The sequence below is a fragment of the Achroia grisella genome, unplaced genomic scaffold, assembly GCF_030625045.1.
Source record: "Achroia grisella isolate CSIRO2021 unplaced genomic scaffold, CSIRO_AGI_Agris_v1 utg902, whole genome shotgun sequence".
In the NCBI taxonomy this organism is placed as follows: domain Eukaryota; kingdom Metazoa; phylum Arthropoda; class Insecta; order Lepidoptera; family Pyralidae; genus Achroia; species Achroia grisella.
The window spans coordinates 1,229,972-1,247,352 of NW_026713060.1; the positions used below are offsets into that span (position 1 = coordinate 1,229,972).

General features: G+C 32.3%; 2 protein-coding genes across 2 annotated transcripts; both read right to left on the bottom strand.

Moving 5' to 3' along the window:
* Positions 1-3,232: 3,232 nt before the first annotated feature.
* Positions 3,233-7,891, bottom strand: LOC131853469 (hatching enzyme 1.2-like). The gene is made up of 6 exons (XM_059204363.1): positions 7,774-7,891; positions 7,140-7,349; positions 6,213-6,322; positions 4,798-4,997; positions 3,671-3,803; positions 3,233-3,352 (listed from the first exon to the last, which is right to left on the bottom strand). The coding sequence occupies exons 1-6, from the start codon at positions 7,889-7,891 to the stop codon at positions 3,233-3,235; spliced, it is 891 nt and encodes a 296-aa protein (XP_059060346.1).
* A 3,250-nt stretch (positions 7,892-11,141) lies between these two features.
* LOC131853470 (hatching enzyme 1.2-like) lies at positions 11,142-14,593 on the bottom strand. Its single transcript, XM_059204365.1, has 6 exons — positions 14,476-14,593; positions 13,381-13,590; positions 12,884-12,993; positions 11,996-12,191; positions 11,530-11,666; positions 11,142-11,261 (listed from the first exon to the last, which is right to left on the bottom strand). Exons 1-6 carry the CDS (start codon positions 14,591-14,593, stop codon positions 11,142-11,144), a joined length of 891 nt encoding a protein of 296 aa, XP_059060348.1.
* Positions 14,594-17,381: the final 2,788 nt, after the last annotated feature.

Consider the following 17,381-nt stretch of genomic DNA (forward strand, 5'->3'; position numbering starts at 1 on the left):
GACAGAATAGGCTGTAACTTTGGATCTATTTTGAAGTATCATCTTAAGGGTGATTTATTAAACTACTGTATGCCAGAAGCATCATTTACACAAATAATAAATAAAATTAAATCTATAAAAATGAACAATATGACCACAATTGTGTTATTTTTTGGTAATAGTATTCAATTAAATAGGCAGGATGTAATTAAAGGAATTGAATATTTATTACAATTAAATGTGTATAAGATTGTATTGTGCGCTTTTCCTTACACAAATAGACATCTTCATAAAAAAATTAACATTGTAATAACCTATTATTAAATTCCAGCAAAACAAAGTGTATAAAATTTACACTTCCTAATGTAAGACCAATAAATACACAGTTATTGCTTAATGACGAAATAGTAAATTTTGTTAATGATACAGTTTTTTTAGGTATAATAGTGGACTCGAAATTACAATGGGGGCCCCATATTTCAAAATTGGCCAATAGACTCAGTTCAGCTGCATATGCAATTAGAAGAATTAGGCAATTAACAGACGTGGCGACGGCTAAACTTCTATACTTTAGTTATTTCCATAGCATTATGTCATATGGTATACTACTATGGGGTAAAGCAGCCGATATAAATACTATATTTATTTTACAAAAGAGAGCCATACGTTCTATTTATGGTATGGGTTCAAGAGAGTCATTACGTCAGTGTTTTAAAGATTCAAATATCCTCACCGTTACTTCACAATACATTTATGAGAATATCATGTATACACGGAAGAATTTAGACAGTTTTAGAAAACTTAAAGACTGTACAAATAGAAACTTACGCAATAAAAATAAGCTAATTTTACCTAAATGCCGCCTGCACAAAGTCAGTAATTCATTCTATGGTAATTGCGTAAGATTTTATAATAAACTGCCAGAATCTGCACTAAATCTGACAGAGAGGCAATTCAAATCTTATATTAAACAATTTTTATGTAAGAAAGCCTATTACAGGATAGACGAATTCATAGAAGACAACATATCAAGTAAATAATTAGTTTATTAGCATACAACGTTATAATTTGTTTATCTCATTGCTTTCTTGATTCAATTATTTTAGAAATATGAAAGCGTAGCGGGTTTTGTATTAATTGCCGCATGCATTCTTATGTGAAATGTGAATACTATAAACATCAGATGGCAATTGTGAGTAGCTATGACGTGGTCTGGTGTTTTGAGTAGTCATGCTCACTAAAATGTCCAGACTTGTGGCGGCGTGGTGGGCCGGGTTATTGGGCTCCCTAAAATATGGTCGAGCGCAGTGATGGCTGGCTCATCCGTCATACTCGTGAACGGGTGCTGCTTGTAGGGACTGGTCTGCTCTAATCACTATGACTGATTTCCTCTTATTAATTGTTTAACCAGTTGGTTATGTATTCAATATTTTTTTCTTTTTGAGTATTTAATTGAATTAGTGCTAATCGGTGGTTTGTATTCACACACTTAAACTTAAATTGTAAGTAAGAATAAATTATTTAAAAGAGCAACACACAAGTTTCTTGCTTGTTCTTCTTGTGATGAGACAGCATTCCGAATGAGCGGTAGATTAAAAAAAAAAAAAATGTTATGACTATTCAAAAGTGCTTCAATGTAAGTTTATTTGAATAAATGATTTTCTATTCTATTCTATTCTATTCTATTCTATGGATAATTTTGTGTCAGTCAGGTCGTGACCACGGCTAGTACAACCCAGTCGAAACTTCGAGAGATATTCACTATTCTTAAAAGGATATTGCGTTTTACAATTTTATTGGTAGACAAATAAAGTACCTACTTATTTCAAATATATAAACAATAATTATCGATATTTAATAATAATATAGTAAATAGATAAGTGCGATAATAAAAATCAATCAAAAGTTAAGAAGTCTCATCTAAATTTAAAATAATCACCTAATCTTTAATTTAAATACGATGATATCATATAAAGATATATTACATTCCAGGCATTTAATTAAATGTAAACAATAAAATATTTATAAATACTTAATATGACATTTTTCTCTTATGAAGTAAATATGTCAAATAGAGTTTTAAAACAAAAATATTATCGTACTAGCTGTACTCGCGACTTTGTCCGCGTAAAATAGTGACCTTGACCAAATAATGAAAAAAATATTTAATGACCTAACCCAATAAAGGCCATATGAAAAAGTTTCATCGTTTTAGCTTCAAATATGACGACACTTCCATACAATCTTTAGCTACCTATATACACGTCAATAGTTACCTTTATCTGACACGCCAATAGCTGTCTTTATGTGACACGGCAATAGCTCTCTTTATACGACACATCTATAGTTGTCCATATACGACACGTCAAGAGCCACCTTTAAATGACATGTCAATGGCAATCTTTATCTGACACGCCAATAGCTGTCTTTATGTGACACGTCAATAGCTCTCTTTATATGACACTTCAATAGCTGTCTTTATACGATACGTCAATAGCTACCTTTAAATGACATGTCAATGGCTACCTTTATCTGACACGTCAATAGCTGTCTTTATGTGACACGTCAATAGCTCTCTTTATATGACACTTCAATAGTTGTTTTTTTTGTCTTTGGTGACCTATTTATTTATATTTAATTAACAGACTCAAAAATCAGTTTGTAGCTTCGAAACTGGCGAATTTACATAAAACTTTCATCCCCTATTTTATTTTAACCTTTAAGGGTAAAATTTTTACAAACTTAGAATGTCATATTTATTCAACAACCTCAAAAATAAGTTTCAAACTGCTAGCTAAAACAATGACGATTCTTCCATATAATCTTTCATCCCTTTTTTCGCATTAAAAAGTAGCCTATGTCCTTTCTCGGGGTCTAAACCATCTGTGTACCAAATTTTATTTAAATCGGTTCAGTAGTTTTGGCGAGAAAGCTAGACAGACAGAGTTACATTCGCATTCATAATATTAGTAAAGATAAATATAATACAAATATTATTGTCCTAAAAACAACAAATATAGACATATAATAACATAATTTATGTACCTATTTTATTTCAAAATAATCTAGATTTCTAATTATTAGCGAATACAAAGTAGAAAAAAGAAATAGAGATAATATCAAATATTTAATTTTCATTTCATTATCAAATTGTATAAAAATTCAATGTCATTTTACTTAAATAAATTAGATTGTAATTGTTTCTAATTAATCCAGTTGAGGTTGTTTAAAAATTCTAAATTAATAACAAAATTTATGCGCTAGCGTCTTGTGCATCTTTGTTCCAAGCTCCTGGGCATTCGTAGTGTCTATTCAACCTCAACCAATCCAAGTCGGTGACATTCTGACGTTGACCCATTAATCCGTCGAAGGGCTGAAATAATAACAATATTTAAAAGGGCATCCGGGAGGAAGGAGTATGTTAATAACTGCATTGTCAGCAATGTACCAAGTTAATTTTATCTACATGCGGTCCCCCCTGGAAACCATCGTGGTAAATTACCATTTTCCAAGATGGTCTAATTGACCTGACTTCACACTCATTTTATCATCCTCCAATGATGGTGCTCAGCCAGCGTAAACGTTAGCACAATTGGGTGTCATAAATATATATCTATAATCTAATCATCCATAAATAAAATTTAGTTATTTTAACTGAAAAGAAACTAGGTACAGTAGCAGTAGTACCCACCCTGAGCGGTTCGATGGTTGGTAGACCGTTAGAACTGAACGCGTGCGGGCCGTAGTGCATACAACTCGTGTACTCGTACGGGAGCTCAAGATTGCTCACCAAGTTGTTTTCAAATTTGTTGAAGTTGTGTTCCCTGTCTGTTAGCAAAAATAAAAATATTTTCTTAGGAATTGGAATGACATACAAACTGACCACTGCTATTCGTTCCTCTAATAGTATGTGGTAACCGTCATCCAAATCATATACCGCGTAACCGTTTTCATTCAGGAGGACTACACATTCATACTCATGCTTCTTATTTCAATAACCCGAATCACAGCACACAAAGTAAGCTGCTCGGGAGTCAAAATAATTAAACTAAAAATTTCTCAGCCACCAAGTTTATAAATATACTAGTTGTAAAAGCTGAAACTGCTTTTCTGAAGACGTAATTTTTTAAGTGAATCTATGTAAACCTGCCAGTGAGCATAATCAAAAATATTGGTTTATGGAATCGGAATGGCATACAAGCTGACCGTTGCCCGAATAATTAATAGTGGTAATCGTCGCCCAAAGCATTAAAATTACTGCTCAGCCTTTACAATTCCGAAACACTGACATGTCATGCCTTTTATCCTGTTATTTCAACATTTTATCGAGATGTATGAATGTATGAACTCTTCTCCCGAATCACTTTCGCAGCCACCAAGTTAATAACTACTAATTATAAAAGCTGAAACTGTTTTTCTAAGAACTAAACTGATTAACTTTCTATATTCTATTCTATTTCAGCAGCCAAGCAACTTGATTTGTAAGCCGCATTTCTGCTAAAGTTTGAGTTTAAGCAGTGAAATTACAGAATAAGCAGGCAGGATACTTAAGTCCTTAGGAATGCTAATACATAAGTACGATATACAATATTAACCTGCTGTCCTTGGTGGTCATGGTTGCCAATGACCATCAGATAATTACCATTCTAGTTATTACTTTACAAGATCGATGTTTGGCGAATTAAAAGAAGCAATCAAACTGGTCGATCTGTTTGCTTTGTAAGACATGTATCGGTAGTAAAATTACAGGATGCAGATGCTATAAGATCTTAGTACTCCAGATGGCGCCATGTGAACAACAGTAAGCAACTCTGAAACCAACCACTCTCAATGTTCTCCCACACAATGCGAATATAATCATCTCTGGTGTAGGTGGAATGCATGTGAAGGAAGCCGATTATGTGCAGCCACTCGTGGACGATGATGACAGGGATGAAGCAGATATTGGCAAGGTTCAGTGTGTGTACGCCTCGGGTCGCCCAGTAGCCGATAGACGCGTAGCAGCCATCAGGTCTATTCTGTTACAATAAACTAACTTTAGTTTTGCCAAATTAATATTAAACACAAATATAATGATAAAAAATATCGATTTAGGACTGTTATCTAACATGGAGTAGCTCTTTTTTATTTTTTTCCTATTAAGGGGTTTGGGCTATTTTTCGATGCTAAAAAGACCTGAAAGTACTGCAACCTGCGTAGTCCTATTGAATAATATTGTCCTCACCATTATTGTAGAGTTCACTACCTAGAGTCGTCATGGACAAAAATCACTAATGTGAATGCTCATACATCGGACAGATAAAAAGAACTATAGCCCCTCGCATTGATGAATACATAAAAGCCAATAAAAATAACGATCGGGACTCAATCACTGGTTTGAACTACACCAACCGAAGGTAATAACATCAGAACGACATTATATCTCAAGAATGGTAAGAGACGCCATCGACATACAGATATATAAAAATTTAAATCGGGAAGATGGTTATCTCTAATAGCTGGAATTCAGTGCTTAGTCTGATTAAACAAAAACAAAAATGTCATCAGGAAGTGTATTAAGTGTACATGAGTTACTGCGAATATATGTAGTTTGCCGAGATGAATATCAAGCGAGTTTCAATAGTAGCAACAAATAAATACGTGTGAAGGTAGACGAATATGACTGCCCATAAAAATAATATTTGCCATTTACCCGCCGCTCATCATTTTACCAGTGATCATAGCGGATCATTGAAACACTGCCGAAATATCAGGAACCAATATTGATAACAAAATGAGAACAAATAAAATTTAACTTTAATTACAATGTCAACAACTTGATCTTCATTCACTTCAATGAAGTGATCATTGGGCTCCCTAAAATATGGTCGACCGCAGTGATGGCTGGGCCATCCGTCATACTTGTGAACGAGTGCTGCTTATAGGGACTGGTTTGCTCTTATCACTGACTGATTTATTGTTTTTATATTTGACCCTAATAAATTAGTGCTGGTTGGTAGTTTCTATTCACACGTTTCGACTTGTAAAATGTGAACTTACAAGGTTTATTTAAAAAGACAACAGACAAATTTCTTGCTTGTCTTCTTATGATGAGACAGCTTTCCGAATGAGCAGTAGATTGAAAAAAATTGTTATGATAATTCAAAATGCTTATGCTATGCTTAAATTAAGTTTATTTGAATAAATTATTTTCCATTTTATTCTTTTTATTATTACAGTTTTAAAATACGTACAGTAAGCCTAACGAAGTTCTGGTCTGCTGGAGTTGTATAACGGAATCGAATGCAGGAGTTCCTCTCGATATCAGCGATTGAATTGTTAATGGCTAATTCTTGGGTGGCAGCTGTAAACAATAATTAAACTATTTAATACCTTATTCATAATCTGCATTGCATGCATAAATTATTTTCAATTTAATAGTAACTGTAAATCGTACGTGGCTAGAATATGGACGATTTTATTGTGCCAGGCTTTACTTCGTTGTCCGAAGTAGAGTAATACGAAATGTACACCTCATAAGTATATAAGGTATAGATGACAGATAGCTATGTATGTAATTGAGACGACACTGTATTATTATACACTACACACTATATTTTCTATATTATTATTACTATATTTACTACACTATATATTTATACACTACACTATATTATTTCATGCAAATAAATACATTTCATTTCATGTCAATTATATGATCATATATTATGTATATAGTCTAGCCATTCAAAGGGGAAACGATGCCAGTATCGGAACCTTGTTTAAAGGGACTCCATTTAATAATATTTTAGTTATTATATTATATTTGTAAGGTTTTTAATTTCAGATTCTTTGTTGTATAATAAGTTATGTATATATAATTTGTAATTATAATATGCAACTCGCATAAAGGAATAAATTAATGTTAATGTCTGTCCTATCTGAAATATATATGTAAAAAAACTGATAGTCAACTGACAGTAAAATTGTAATTGTGGTATAGAGACATGACACTTTATTTCTCGGAAATAGCAACTACGAGCGGCAAATTAACGACATGATGTCCGTCTGTTCATATGTATATGCGATCGTTACTTTCCAGGACATAAAACGTGAGCCTATTTGCCTTCCGGTCACATAAAAACTATTGAAACTTAATAGTAACGTATTCAGATACTTACTGAATTCTCCAGCACCGAACTCCCACACGACAATATTGTCAGGCCATTTGGTATTCGGAAAGATATAAGCACTTCTGCTGCTCGCGAAGTCGTCAACCAGAGCTGCTATTTGCTCCTCATCCAGGACTATGTCACCCTCGTACTTGCCGCTATTCTCCCATGCATTGGCTAGTGGATTACTGGCCATGCGATTCTCCAGGGAGGAACCATCTGTCAATGAAATTTAAACTTCAATTTGCTCTTATTTTCTACGCCCCTAATACTTAAAGAATTTAATAAACCATTGACGAAATTCTAATGACCATAATTAATTTAAATTATAGGTAGGTTCTTCGGCTTCAAAGCAGCCCCGACAAAGAATGGGTCAGTGACCTGACCTAGAGGACTAGTAACTGTATCTCTGCCGCCGAACAACTTTTCTTTGTAAACAGTAGCATGAAGGATGAGATTTGAATGTGAATTTCAGGATACAACGTTATTAACTACACTTTAATTCTTAGGAATGGTAACACATAACACTCTCCACCTAAATAATCGTTGTTTATTACGTTAAAAACACACCTTCCCAGTTTTCATGAAAAATAACTGTAGGATAAAACAAAACGATTAAATATATATATATATATATTATAACCTCCTCTAGTAGACTCTAAGAAAGTCCTGAAGTCGTCGATCTCCTGCCTCGATCTGGACACTGGAGGTCCTGCGGCCGCGAGTCCAACCAAACACACGAGTGCCACCAGTTTTATCATATTTGTAGAGTATCCTATATTTAGTTTAAGCTGCTATATATATATGTATACGAATCTTGTTATGCAGTTCATTTTAAATATTATCAATGATAATTTATTTACTAAGTAGATTAGGTTTCTATGAATATTGATAACATATTTAGGGCTTGAACAGGGGCAACATTTAATTATTTTTGTACTTCCCGTAGAAGTGAGATAAAAAACGGTGTCAAAAATTAGCGTAGATAATTAAAGCGTGGAAAGATACTAATCTTGACAGTAAGTTGGCTGTATTATGTTTATTTATACTTATAAAATATACTACAAGGTAATATTAAAATAAACTTGTAATTTGAAGAATCTATTTAGTTGTTTTTATGTATAGAATTTGTGTACGTTTGTTGTCACTTAAAACTATAAATGAAAAAGGTAGGTATCCGTATAAATCCGCAGACTCAGCGAGTGCTTAATAAATGCAAATATTCATTTCTTTATAAGTAGCCCGATTAAGTTTTCATTTCAGAATATTTGTTTTACAGGTTTAAACGGAGTTTCAACTAAATATTTTTAACATTTATTTTACATACGTACCTATAGATACAAGTATTTCCAATTGTCGCTGTATTATACATATAACATAAAAATACATTAACGTGCTTTCCGTACATACTGTCATTTTTACAATATTAAGCTATAAACGTATGATTTTTTTCTTTCAAACAGCTAAATATTAGAAATAAAAGTATGGTTTATAAAATATATACATATGTCAATTGATAAAAATCTATTTTGATACATTAACCAACCTATATTGATATACTTGAATAGTTTTGTGTTTAGGCATTTTAAATAAGCATCCACGAATTTCTTGGTAACCTATAAAAATGGGTAATTATTAGATATTAATATCCGATAGTGCCACATAACTATTTTAAAATTTCAAAAAGCTGGCAACATAGGTAATAGCAAATTTGTCTCCGGGATTTAAAAAAACGACTATAGTAAGTTTATTTTTATCGTGTGCTTATTAATAACTTATAATATTTCTGTCAACACTCGACACCCTTCCATTTATTTACGTCTCCACGCAACTTAAATTTAAGTTCAGTGTAAAGTCATTCCACGTTACGACTACGCATTGATTGTACGTGTTATTAATAAATGGAAGGGTGTCGAGTGTTGACAGAAATATTATAAGTAGGTACAAACTAGTACTACGTCCTATAGTATGGAATGCAAATAATTTACATAATATTTATTTAATCATTTTTAATGTAGGTACAAGTTATATGCAGTCCTGGCTCCTTAATTAGCGAAAAATGTAGGTACTATGTCAGGACTCAATCGTATTATGTAACTCCATACATGAAGAACATTATAAAGTGATCTTTCTTTAAAATAATATAAATTTATAAAATACTAACTCTGTTTTTAAATTTGGTACATAGTGAATCGTTATATTTACATACAGAAATGAGATATTCATTATTTTAAAATGCAATTGCGTTTTTGAATTTTATTGGTAGCGAAATAAAATATCTTTCTATTTATTTCAAGAAAGAAAACAAACATTATGGAGGGATTTATTTAATAATAATATTGTAAATAACTCTATCTATAAACTAATATTACTATCGCACTTATTTTATTATAAGCGCGATAGTAAAAATCAATCAAAACTAAATACGTAAGAAGGCCTAAATAAAAAAATTAGATACGATGGTATTATATAAAGATACTAGCTGTGCCTGCAACTTCGTCCGGGTATTATAGTGATTATGACAAATGAAGAAAAAATATTCAAGAATCTAAGGCAAAGAAAAAAATTTCATTGGTCTAGCTTCAAAATTGACGATTTTCCATACAAAATTTTCATGCCCTATTTTATTTTACCCCTTTAAGGGTAACATTTTACAAACTTGAATGTCATATTTATTTACATATGATCAACAATCTAAAAAAAGTTTCAAATTTCTAGCTTTAAAAATGACGAAACTTCTGTACAACCTTTTAACTCCTCTTTCAACCCCTTACAACCCTTTTTTGGCATTAAAAATAAGTATATGTGCTTTCCCAAGGTCTAGGCTCTAGACCCTGAGAAAGCTCATAAAGCTCCTTAAAGGCATACCTTAGGCTACTTTTTGTTTTATATTTACTTCTACAGACAGAGTTACTTTCGCATTTATAATATTAGAAAGAATGATATTATAGGCATTTAAATAAATGTATCTGAAATTCTATTATTGTTTTGATATAAATATCTACAAATTCATAGAAATGTGTTATAAACTGGTGTAACAAAAACATTAGGTGATTATAAATACTTAAGTATATTGCTTATCTCCAAATTAGATTGTGTCTAATTTTTTGAGGACAATTAGCCGATGAAGTTACAAAGATCAATTTTTTACAAAAAAAAATTAAAACTTAAATTAACTTTTTGAAGAACTCGGTTAAATCCCTTTATCTCTCCACTTCAATTTTCCTGTATTCCTACTTGCGTTGTTCCTTTGCATGACATTGTTGTTTTGTATTTGCATATATATGTATATATTTTATATACAGTATAATGTGTGTTATTTTCTAATATTTATTGGTGTCATTATTCTATTATTACCTTTACATATATCTATATATATATTCTTCCATGCTATTCATGCGCCACCTACCACTTCTGTTTATAAATAAACATTATTTTAAATAAGTGATCAAACAGTTATTTAATAATTTTCTTTTTTCATAATAGGCACCGAAATCTAGCAATGCATTTAAATGGCCTGGAGCAAAAGGAAAGTTAATTTTTGTGTTTAAAAAAATTAAATTGCCCTCCTGTGGGACGTGGGACCTACGTTGGGAAACACTGATCTACATAAAGATACCTCCAGAGTAGATTTGAGTTTCCATTAACTGTTATATTATATTATGTTGCTTTTATTTCGGTCAAATCTCCTAAAATTGGGAAAAAAATATTTAATGACCTAACCCAATAAAGGCCATATGAAAAAGTTTCATCGTTTTAGCTTCAAATATGACGACACTTCCATACAATCTTTAGCTACCTATATACACGTCAATAGCTGTCTTTATACGATACGATTTTAGCGAATACAAAGTAGAAAAAAGAAATAGAGATAATATCAAATATTTAATTTTCATTTCATTATCAAATTGTATAAAAATTCAATGTCATTTTACTTAAATAAATTAGATTGTAATTGTTTCTAATTAATCCAGTTGAGGTTGTTTAAAAATTCTAAATAATTAACAAAATTTATGCGCTAGCGTCTTGTGCATCTTTGTTCCAAGCTCCTGGGCATTCGTAGTGTCTATTCAACCTCAACCAATCCAAGTCGGTGACATTCTGACGTTGACCCATTCCTCCTTCGAAGGGCTGAAACAATAACAATATTTGTTAAACAATGTACCATGTCAATTTTACCTACATGTGGCCCCCCCTTCAAACCATCGTGCTAAATTACAATTTGCCAAAATGGGCTAACTGACCTGACATAACGCTCTTTTTATCATCCTCCAATGATGGTGCTCAGCCAGCGTATAAGTTAGCACAATTGGGTGCATCATCCATAAATAAAATCTCCTTATTTTAACTGAAAATTAGTCATGCAATGTAAAGAAAGTATATTAGCAGTAGTACCTACCCTGAGCGGCTCGATGGTTGGTAGACCATTAGAACTGAACGCGTGCGGGCCGTAGTGCATACAACTCGTATACTCGTACGGCAACTCAAGATTGCTCACTAAGTTGTTTTCAATTTTGTTGAAGTTGTGCTCCTTGCCTGTTAGCAAAAATAATAATATATTCTTAGGCAATCGGAATGACATACAAGCTGACCGCTACTATTTGTTACTCTAATAGTAAGTAGTAACCGTCGACCAAACCATTAATATACCGTGTAACCGTTACCATAGGAGGAGGTCCACCAGGAGGACTACGATATTACGCCTCTTATTTCAATGTGTTATTGAGATAATGTGTGATCCCTTCACCCGAAACACAGCACACAATGTAAGCTGCTCGGCCAAAAATTACAGGATGCAGATGCTATAAGACCTTAGTACTCCAGATGGCGCTATGTTAACAACAGTAAGCAACTCTGAAACCAACCACTCTGAATGTTATCCCACGCAATGTGGACATAATCATCTCTGTTGTAGGTGGAATGCATGTGACGGAAGCCTATTACGTGCAGCCACTCGTGGACGATGATGACAGGATTGAAGCAGCCATTGGCAAGGTTCAGGGTGTGCACGCCTCGGGTCGCCCAGTAGCCGACAGACGCGTAGCAACCATCCGGTCGGTTCTGTTACAACAACACACATATGATACATGGATACAATTTCGTATTTTCATAAATAAACTAACTTTAGTTTTGCCAAATTAATATTAAACACAAATATAATGATAAAAAGATAAAAAGAACTATAGCCCCTCGCATTGATGAATACATAAAAGCCAATAAAAATAACGATCGGGACTCAATCACTGGTTTGAACTACACCAACCTCAGAACGACATTATATCCCAAGAATGGTCAGGGAGACCATCGAAATACAGATATAAAAAAATCCATCGGGAAGACGGTTATGTACTCTCTAATGGCTGGAATCTAGTGATTAGTCTAATTAAACCAAAACAAAAAAGTTATCAGAAAGTGTACGTGAAGATACTGCGAATATAGTTTTCCGAGATGAGTGAGTATATATCGAGTGAGTTTCTATAGTAACAACAAATGAATACGTCTGACGAATGACGAAAAACGAATAATAAAAAAAATATTTGCCATCTACACGCTGCTCTTCAGTTTACCCGTGATCATAGTGGTTGAAACACTGCCGAAATATCGGGAACCAATATTGATAACAAAATGCGAGCAAGTAAAATGTAACTTTAATCACAATTTAATCACAAAGTTTATAATGCATTAAACATCCCATCTGGGATTACAGTCAATTAGATATTTTATTTTTATTATTACAGTTTTAAAATACGTACAGTGAGCCTAACGAAGTTCTGGTCTGCTGAAGTTGTGTAACGGAATCGAAGACATGAGTTCCTCACGATTTCATCGATTGAATTGATAATGGCTAATTCTTGGGTGGGAGCTGTAAACAATAATTAAACTATTTAGTATCTTATTCAATATTTGCATTGTATGGAACAATTATTTTCAACAGAATAATAACTGTAAAACGTACATGACTAGTATATGGACGATTTTATTGTGCCCGACTTTACTTCGGTGTCCCAAGTAGAGTAATACGAAAAGTACACCTCATATGTATACATATAAAGTATAGTTAAGTATTGATGACAAACAGCTATGTAATTGAGACAGAACACTATATTATGATACACTACACACGACGTGATGTCCGTCTGTTTAAATGTATAGGCAATCGTTGCTTTTCAGAAAATAAAACGTGAGCTTATTTGCCTTTCGGTCACATAAAAACTATTGAAACTTAATAGTAACGTATTCAGATACTTACTGAATTCTCCTGCACCGAACTCCCACACGACAATATTGTCAGGCCATTTGGTATTCGGAAAGATATAAGCATTCCTGCTGCTAGCGAAGTCATCCACCAGAGCTGCGATTTGCTCTTCATCCAGAACTATGTCACCCTCGTACTTGCCGCTATTCTCCCATGCATTGGCTAGTGGATTACTGGCCATGCGATTCTCCAGGGAGGAACCATCTGTCAATGAAATTTAAACTTCAATTTGCTCTTATTACTTACTTAAAGAATTTAATAAACCATTGACGAAATTCTAATGACCATAATTAATTTAAATTATTTAATTATAAATTTGTGTAATTAAAAGATTTAATAATATTATTAAAGTATGTACTATTTTTAAACACTCCTATGTGTGTGTGTGTGTGTGTGTGTGTGTGTCAAATACATGGTAGTATGTATACATTTTTATGTATAAGCTTTAGTTCCATAAAAAAATATAATTTGTAATATGTTTGTTATACAATAACACTTATATTTTACAGAGCCGGCTATAGTGGGAACCTCTGTAAATGTAAATCTAAAATGAAAGTTGGAACCCATTTTCCGCAATCAGCCTCTGGACCGTTGTACATGTAGAGCCAAGACTCCTAAAGTAGCCAGCTCTCCTGGCTACTTTAGTAGACTTGGTTCTCTCTCTCTTGGTTCGCTCTCCTGGTTCAAATCCGTTCCGAAGATTTGTGTTCGTTGTGTAGCCACTGCTACGTACTCCAGGATCAAGTGAGCGACCGGTTCTTCGGCTTCAAAGCAGCCCCGACAAAGAGGACCAGTGGGTCTGTAACCTGTCTTAGAGGACTAGTGACCTGTGTTTCACATATATCTCTGCCGCCGAACAACTTTTCTTTGTAAACAGTAGCATGAAGGATGAGATTTGAATGTGAATTTCAGGATACAACGTTATTAACTACACTTTAATTCTCAGGAATGGCAACACATGAGAGGTAACACTCTCCACCTAAATAATCGTTGTTTATTACGTTAAAAACACACCTTCCCAGTTTTCATGAAAAATAACTGTAGGATAAAACAAAACGATTAAATATATATATATATATATATTATAACCTCCTCTAGTAGACTCTAAGAAAGTCCTGAAGTCGTCGATCTCCTGCCTCGATCTGGACACTGGAGGTCCTGCGGCCGCGAGTCCAACCAAACACACGAGTGCCACCAGTTTTATCATATTTGTAGAGTATCCTACATTTAGTTTAAACTGCTATATATATATGTATACGAATCTTGTTATGCAGTTCATTTTAAATATTATCAATGATAATTTATTTACTAAGTAGATTAGGTTTCTATGAATATTGATAACATATTTAAGGCTTGAACAGGGGCAACATTTAATTATTTTTGTACTTCCCGTAGAAGTGAGATAAAAAACGGTGTCAAAAATTAGCGTAGATAATTAAAGCGTGGAAAGATACTAATCTTGACAGTAACTTGGCTGTATTATATTTATTTCTACTTATAAAATATACTACAAGATAATATTAAAATAACCTTGTAATTTGAAGAATCCATTTAGTTATTTTTATGTATAGAATTTGTGTACGTTTGTTGTCACTTAAAACTACGAATGAAAAAGGTATATCCGTATAAACCCGCGGATTCAGCTAGTCCTTAACAAATGCAAATATTCATTTCTTTGTAAGTAGGCCGATTTGTTACAATATTCAATGCTCATAATAACCAAATATTGCCGATTTGAAAGTCTTTATTTCAGAATATTTGTTTTACAGGTTTAAACGAAGTTTCAATAACATATTTTTAGCATTTACTTACGTACCTATATAAGATCCTAGAACCTATACAATTTCCATTACTGCCAATACATATAACACAAAAATACATTATTGTGCTTTCCGTACATACTGTCATTTTTCCAATATTAAGCTATAAACGTATGATTTTTTTCGTTCGAACTGCTAAATATTTGAAATAATAGTATGTTTTATAAAATATAACACAATATGACCAAGGTCATTTGTTTTATTCACCGTCTTTTAGTGAAAAATATGTCAATCAATAAAAATCTATTTTGATACATCAAACCTATATTGATTAATATACTTGATTAATTTTGTGTTTAGGCATTTTAAATAAGCATCCACTAATTTCTTGGTAACCTATAAAAATGGGTAATTATTATTAATATCCGATAGTGCCACATACCTATTTAAAAATTTCAAAAAGCTGGCAACATAGGTAATGGCAATTTTGTCTCCGGGATTTAAAAAAACGACTATAGTAAGTTTACTTTGATCGTGTGCTACATGGCTTATTAATAACACGTACAATCAATGCGTAGTCGTAACGTGGAATGACTTTACACTGAACTTAAATTTAAGTTGCGTGGAGACGTAAATAAATGGAAGGGTGTCGAGTGTTGACAGAAATATTATAAGTAGGTACAAACTAGTACTACGTCCTATAGTATGGAATGCAAATAATTTACATAATATTTATTTAATCATTTTTAATGTAGGTACTTTTATTCTTAATTTTCTCATAGGTACTTCTTTTATTTTTATTTTTTTATTTAATGTAGGTACAAGATATATGCAGTCCTGGCTCCTTAATTAGCGAAAAATGTAGGTACTATGTCAGGACTCAATCGTATTATGTAACTCCATACATGAAGAACATTATAAAGTGATCTTTCTTTAAAATAATTAAATTTATAAAATACTAACTCTGTTTTTAACTTTGGTACATAGTGAATCGTTACATTTACATACAGAGATGAGATATTCATTATTTTAAAATGCAATTGTGTTTTTAAATTTTATTGGTAGAGAAATAAAATATCTTTCTATTTATTTCAAGAAAGTAAACAACATTATGGAGGGATTTATTTAATAATAATATTGTAAATAACTCTATCTATAAACTAATATTACTATCGCACTTATTTTATTATAAGCGCGATAGTAAAAATCAATCAAAACTAAATACGTAAGAAGGCCTAAATAAAAAAATTAGATACGATGGTATTATATAAAGATACTAGCTGTGCCTGCAACTTCGTCCGGGTATTATAGTGATTATGACAAATGAAGAACAAAATATTCTAGAATCTAAGGCAAAGAAAAAAGTTTCATCGTTCTAGCTTCAAAATTGACGATTTTCCATACAAAATTTTCATGCCCTATTTTATTTTACCCCTTTAAGGGTAATATTTTACAAACTTGAATGTCATATTTATTTACATTTGATCAACAATCTAAAAAAAGTTTCCAATTTAAGCTTTAAAAATGACGAAACTTCTATACAACCTTTTAACTCCTCTTTCAACCCCTTACAACCCTTTTTTGGCATTAAAAATAAGTATATGTGCTTTCCCAAGGTCTAGGCTCTAGACCCTGAGAAAGCTCATAAAGCTCCTTAAAGGCATACCTTAGGCTACTTTTTGTTTTATATTTACTTCTACAGACAGAGTTACTTTCGCATTTATAATATTAGAAAGAATGATATTATAGGCATTTAAATAAATGTACCTGAAATTCTATTATTGTTTTGATATAAATATCTACAAATTCATAGAAATGTGTTATAAACTGGTGTAACAAAAACATTAGGTGATTATAAATACTTAAGTGTATTGCTTATCTCCGAATTAGATTGTGCCTAATTTTTTGAGGACAATTAGCCGATGAAGTTACAAAGATCAGCGATGACGTACAGCATGTGAATTGTTAAAAAAATGCTTTAAAGCATTCTCATTCTCATTGACCTCTACTCTATTTAATGCCCTCTGACAGGCGTGGTTTGAGATAACCCTTTCCTCCATATTTTAATATATATAATATTTAAAAACTAAATTGTTCACCTAAGAAACTTAAATGACAAATTTTAGGTAATCACTAGAAAATATTTAGCGAAACACATTTTCAAGACATATAATGAAAAAATTGAACTAAAATTCAAGTTTTTAACAATTAAATTAAAACTTAAATTAACTTTTT

Excerpts from the sequence above, each read along its gene's own strand:
- LOC131853470 (XM_059204365.1), bottom strand. The coding sequence starts at position 14,593 with ATGATAAAACTGGTGGCACTCGTGTGTTTGGTTGGACTCGCGGCCGCA. Across the intron at positions 13,591-14,475 it reads CTTAGAGTCTACTAGAGGAG|ATGGTTCCTCCCTGGAGAAT; the intron begins GTTATAATATAT and ends TTTCATTGACAG. Across the intron at positions 11,262-11,529 it reads CAACCATCGAGCCGCTCAGG|CCCTTCGAAGGAGGAATGGG; the intron begins GTAGGTACTACT and ends TTATTGTTTCAG.
- LOC131853469 (XM_059204363.1), bottom strand. The coding sequence starts at position 7,891 with ATGATAAAACTGGTGGCACTCGTGTGTTTGGTTGGACTCGCGGCCGCA. Across the intron at positions 4,998-6,212 it reads AGAACTTCGTTAGGCTTACT|AATAGACCTGATGGCTGCTA; the intron begins GTACGTATTTTA and ends TTATTGTAACAG. Across the intron at positions 3,804-4,797 it reads GAGAACATTGAGAGTGGTTG|GGAACACAACTTCAACAAAT; the intron begins GTTTCAGAGTTG and ends GCTAACAGACAG.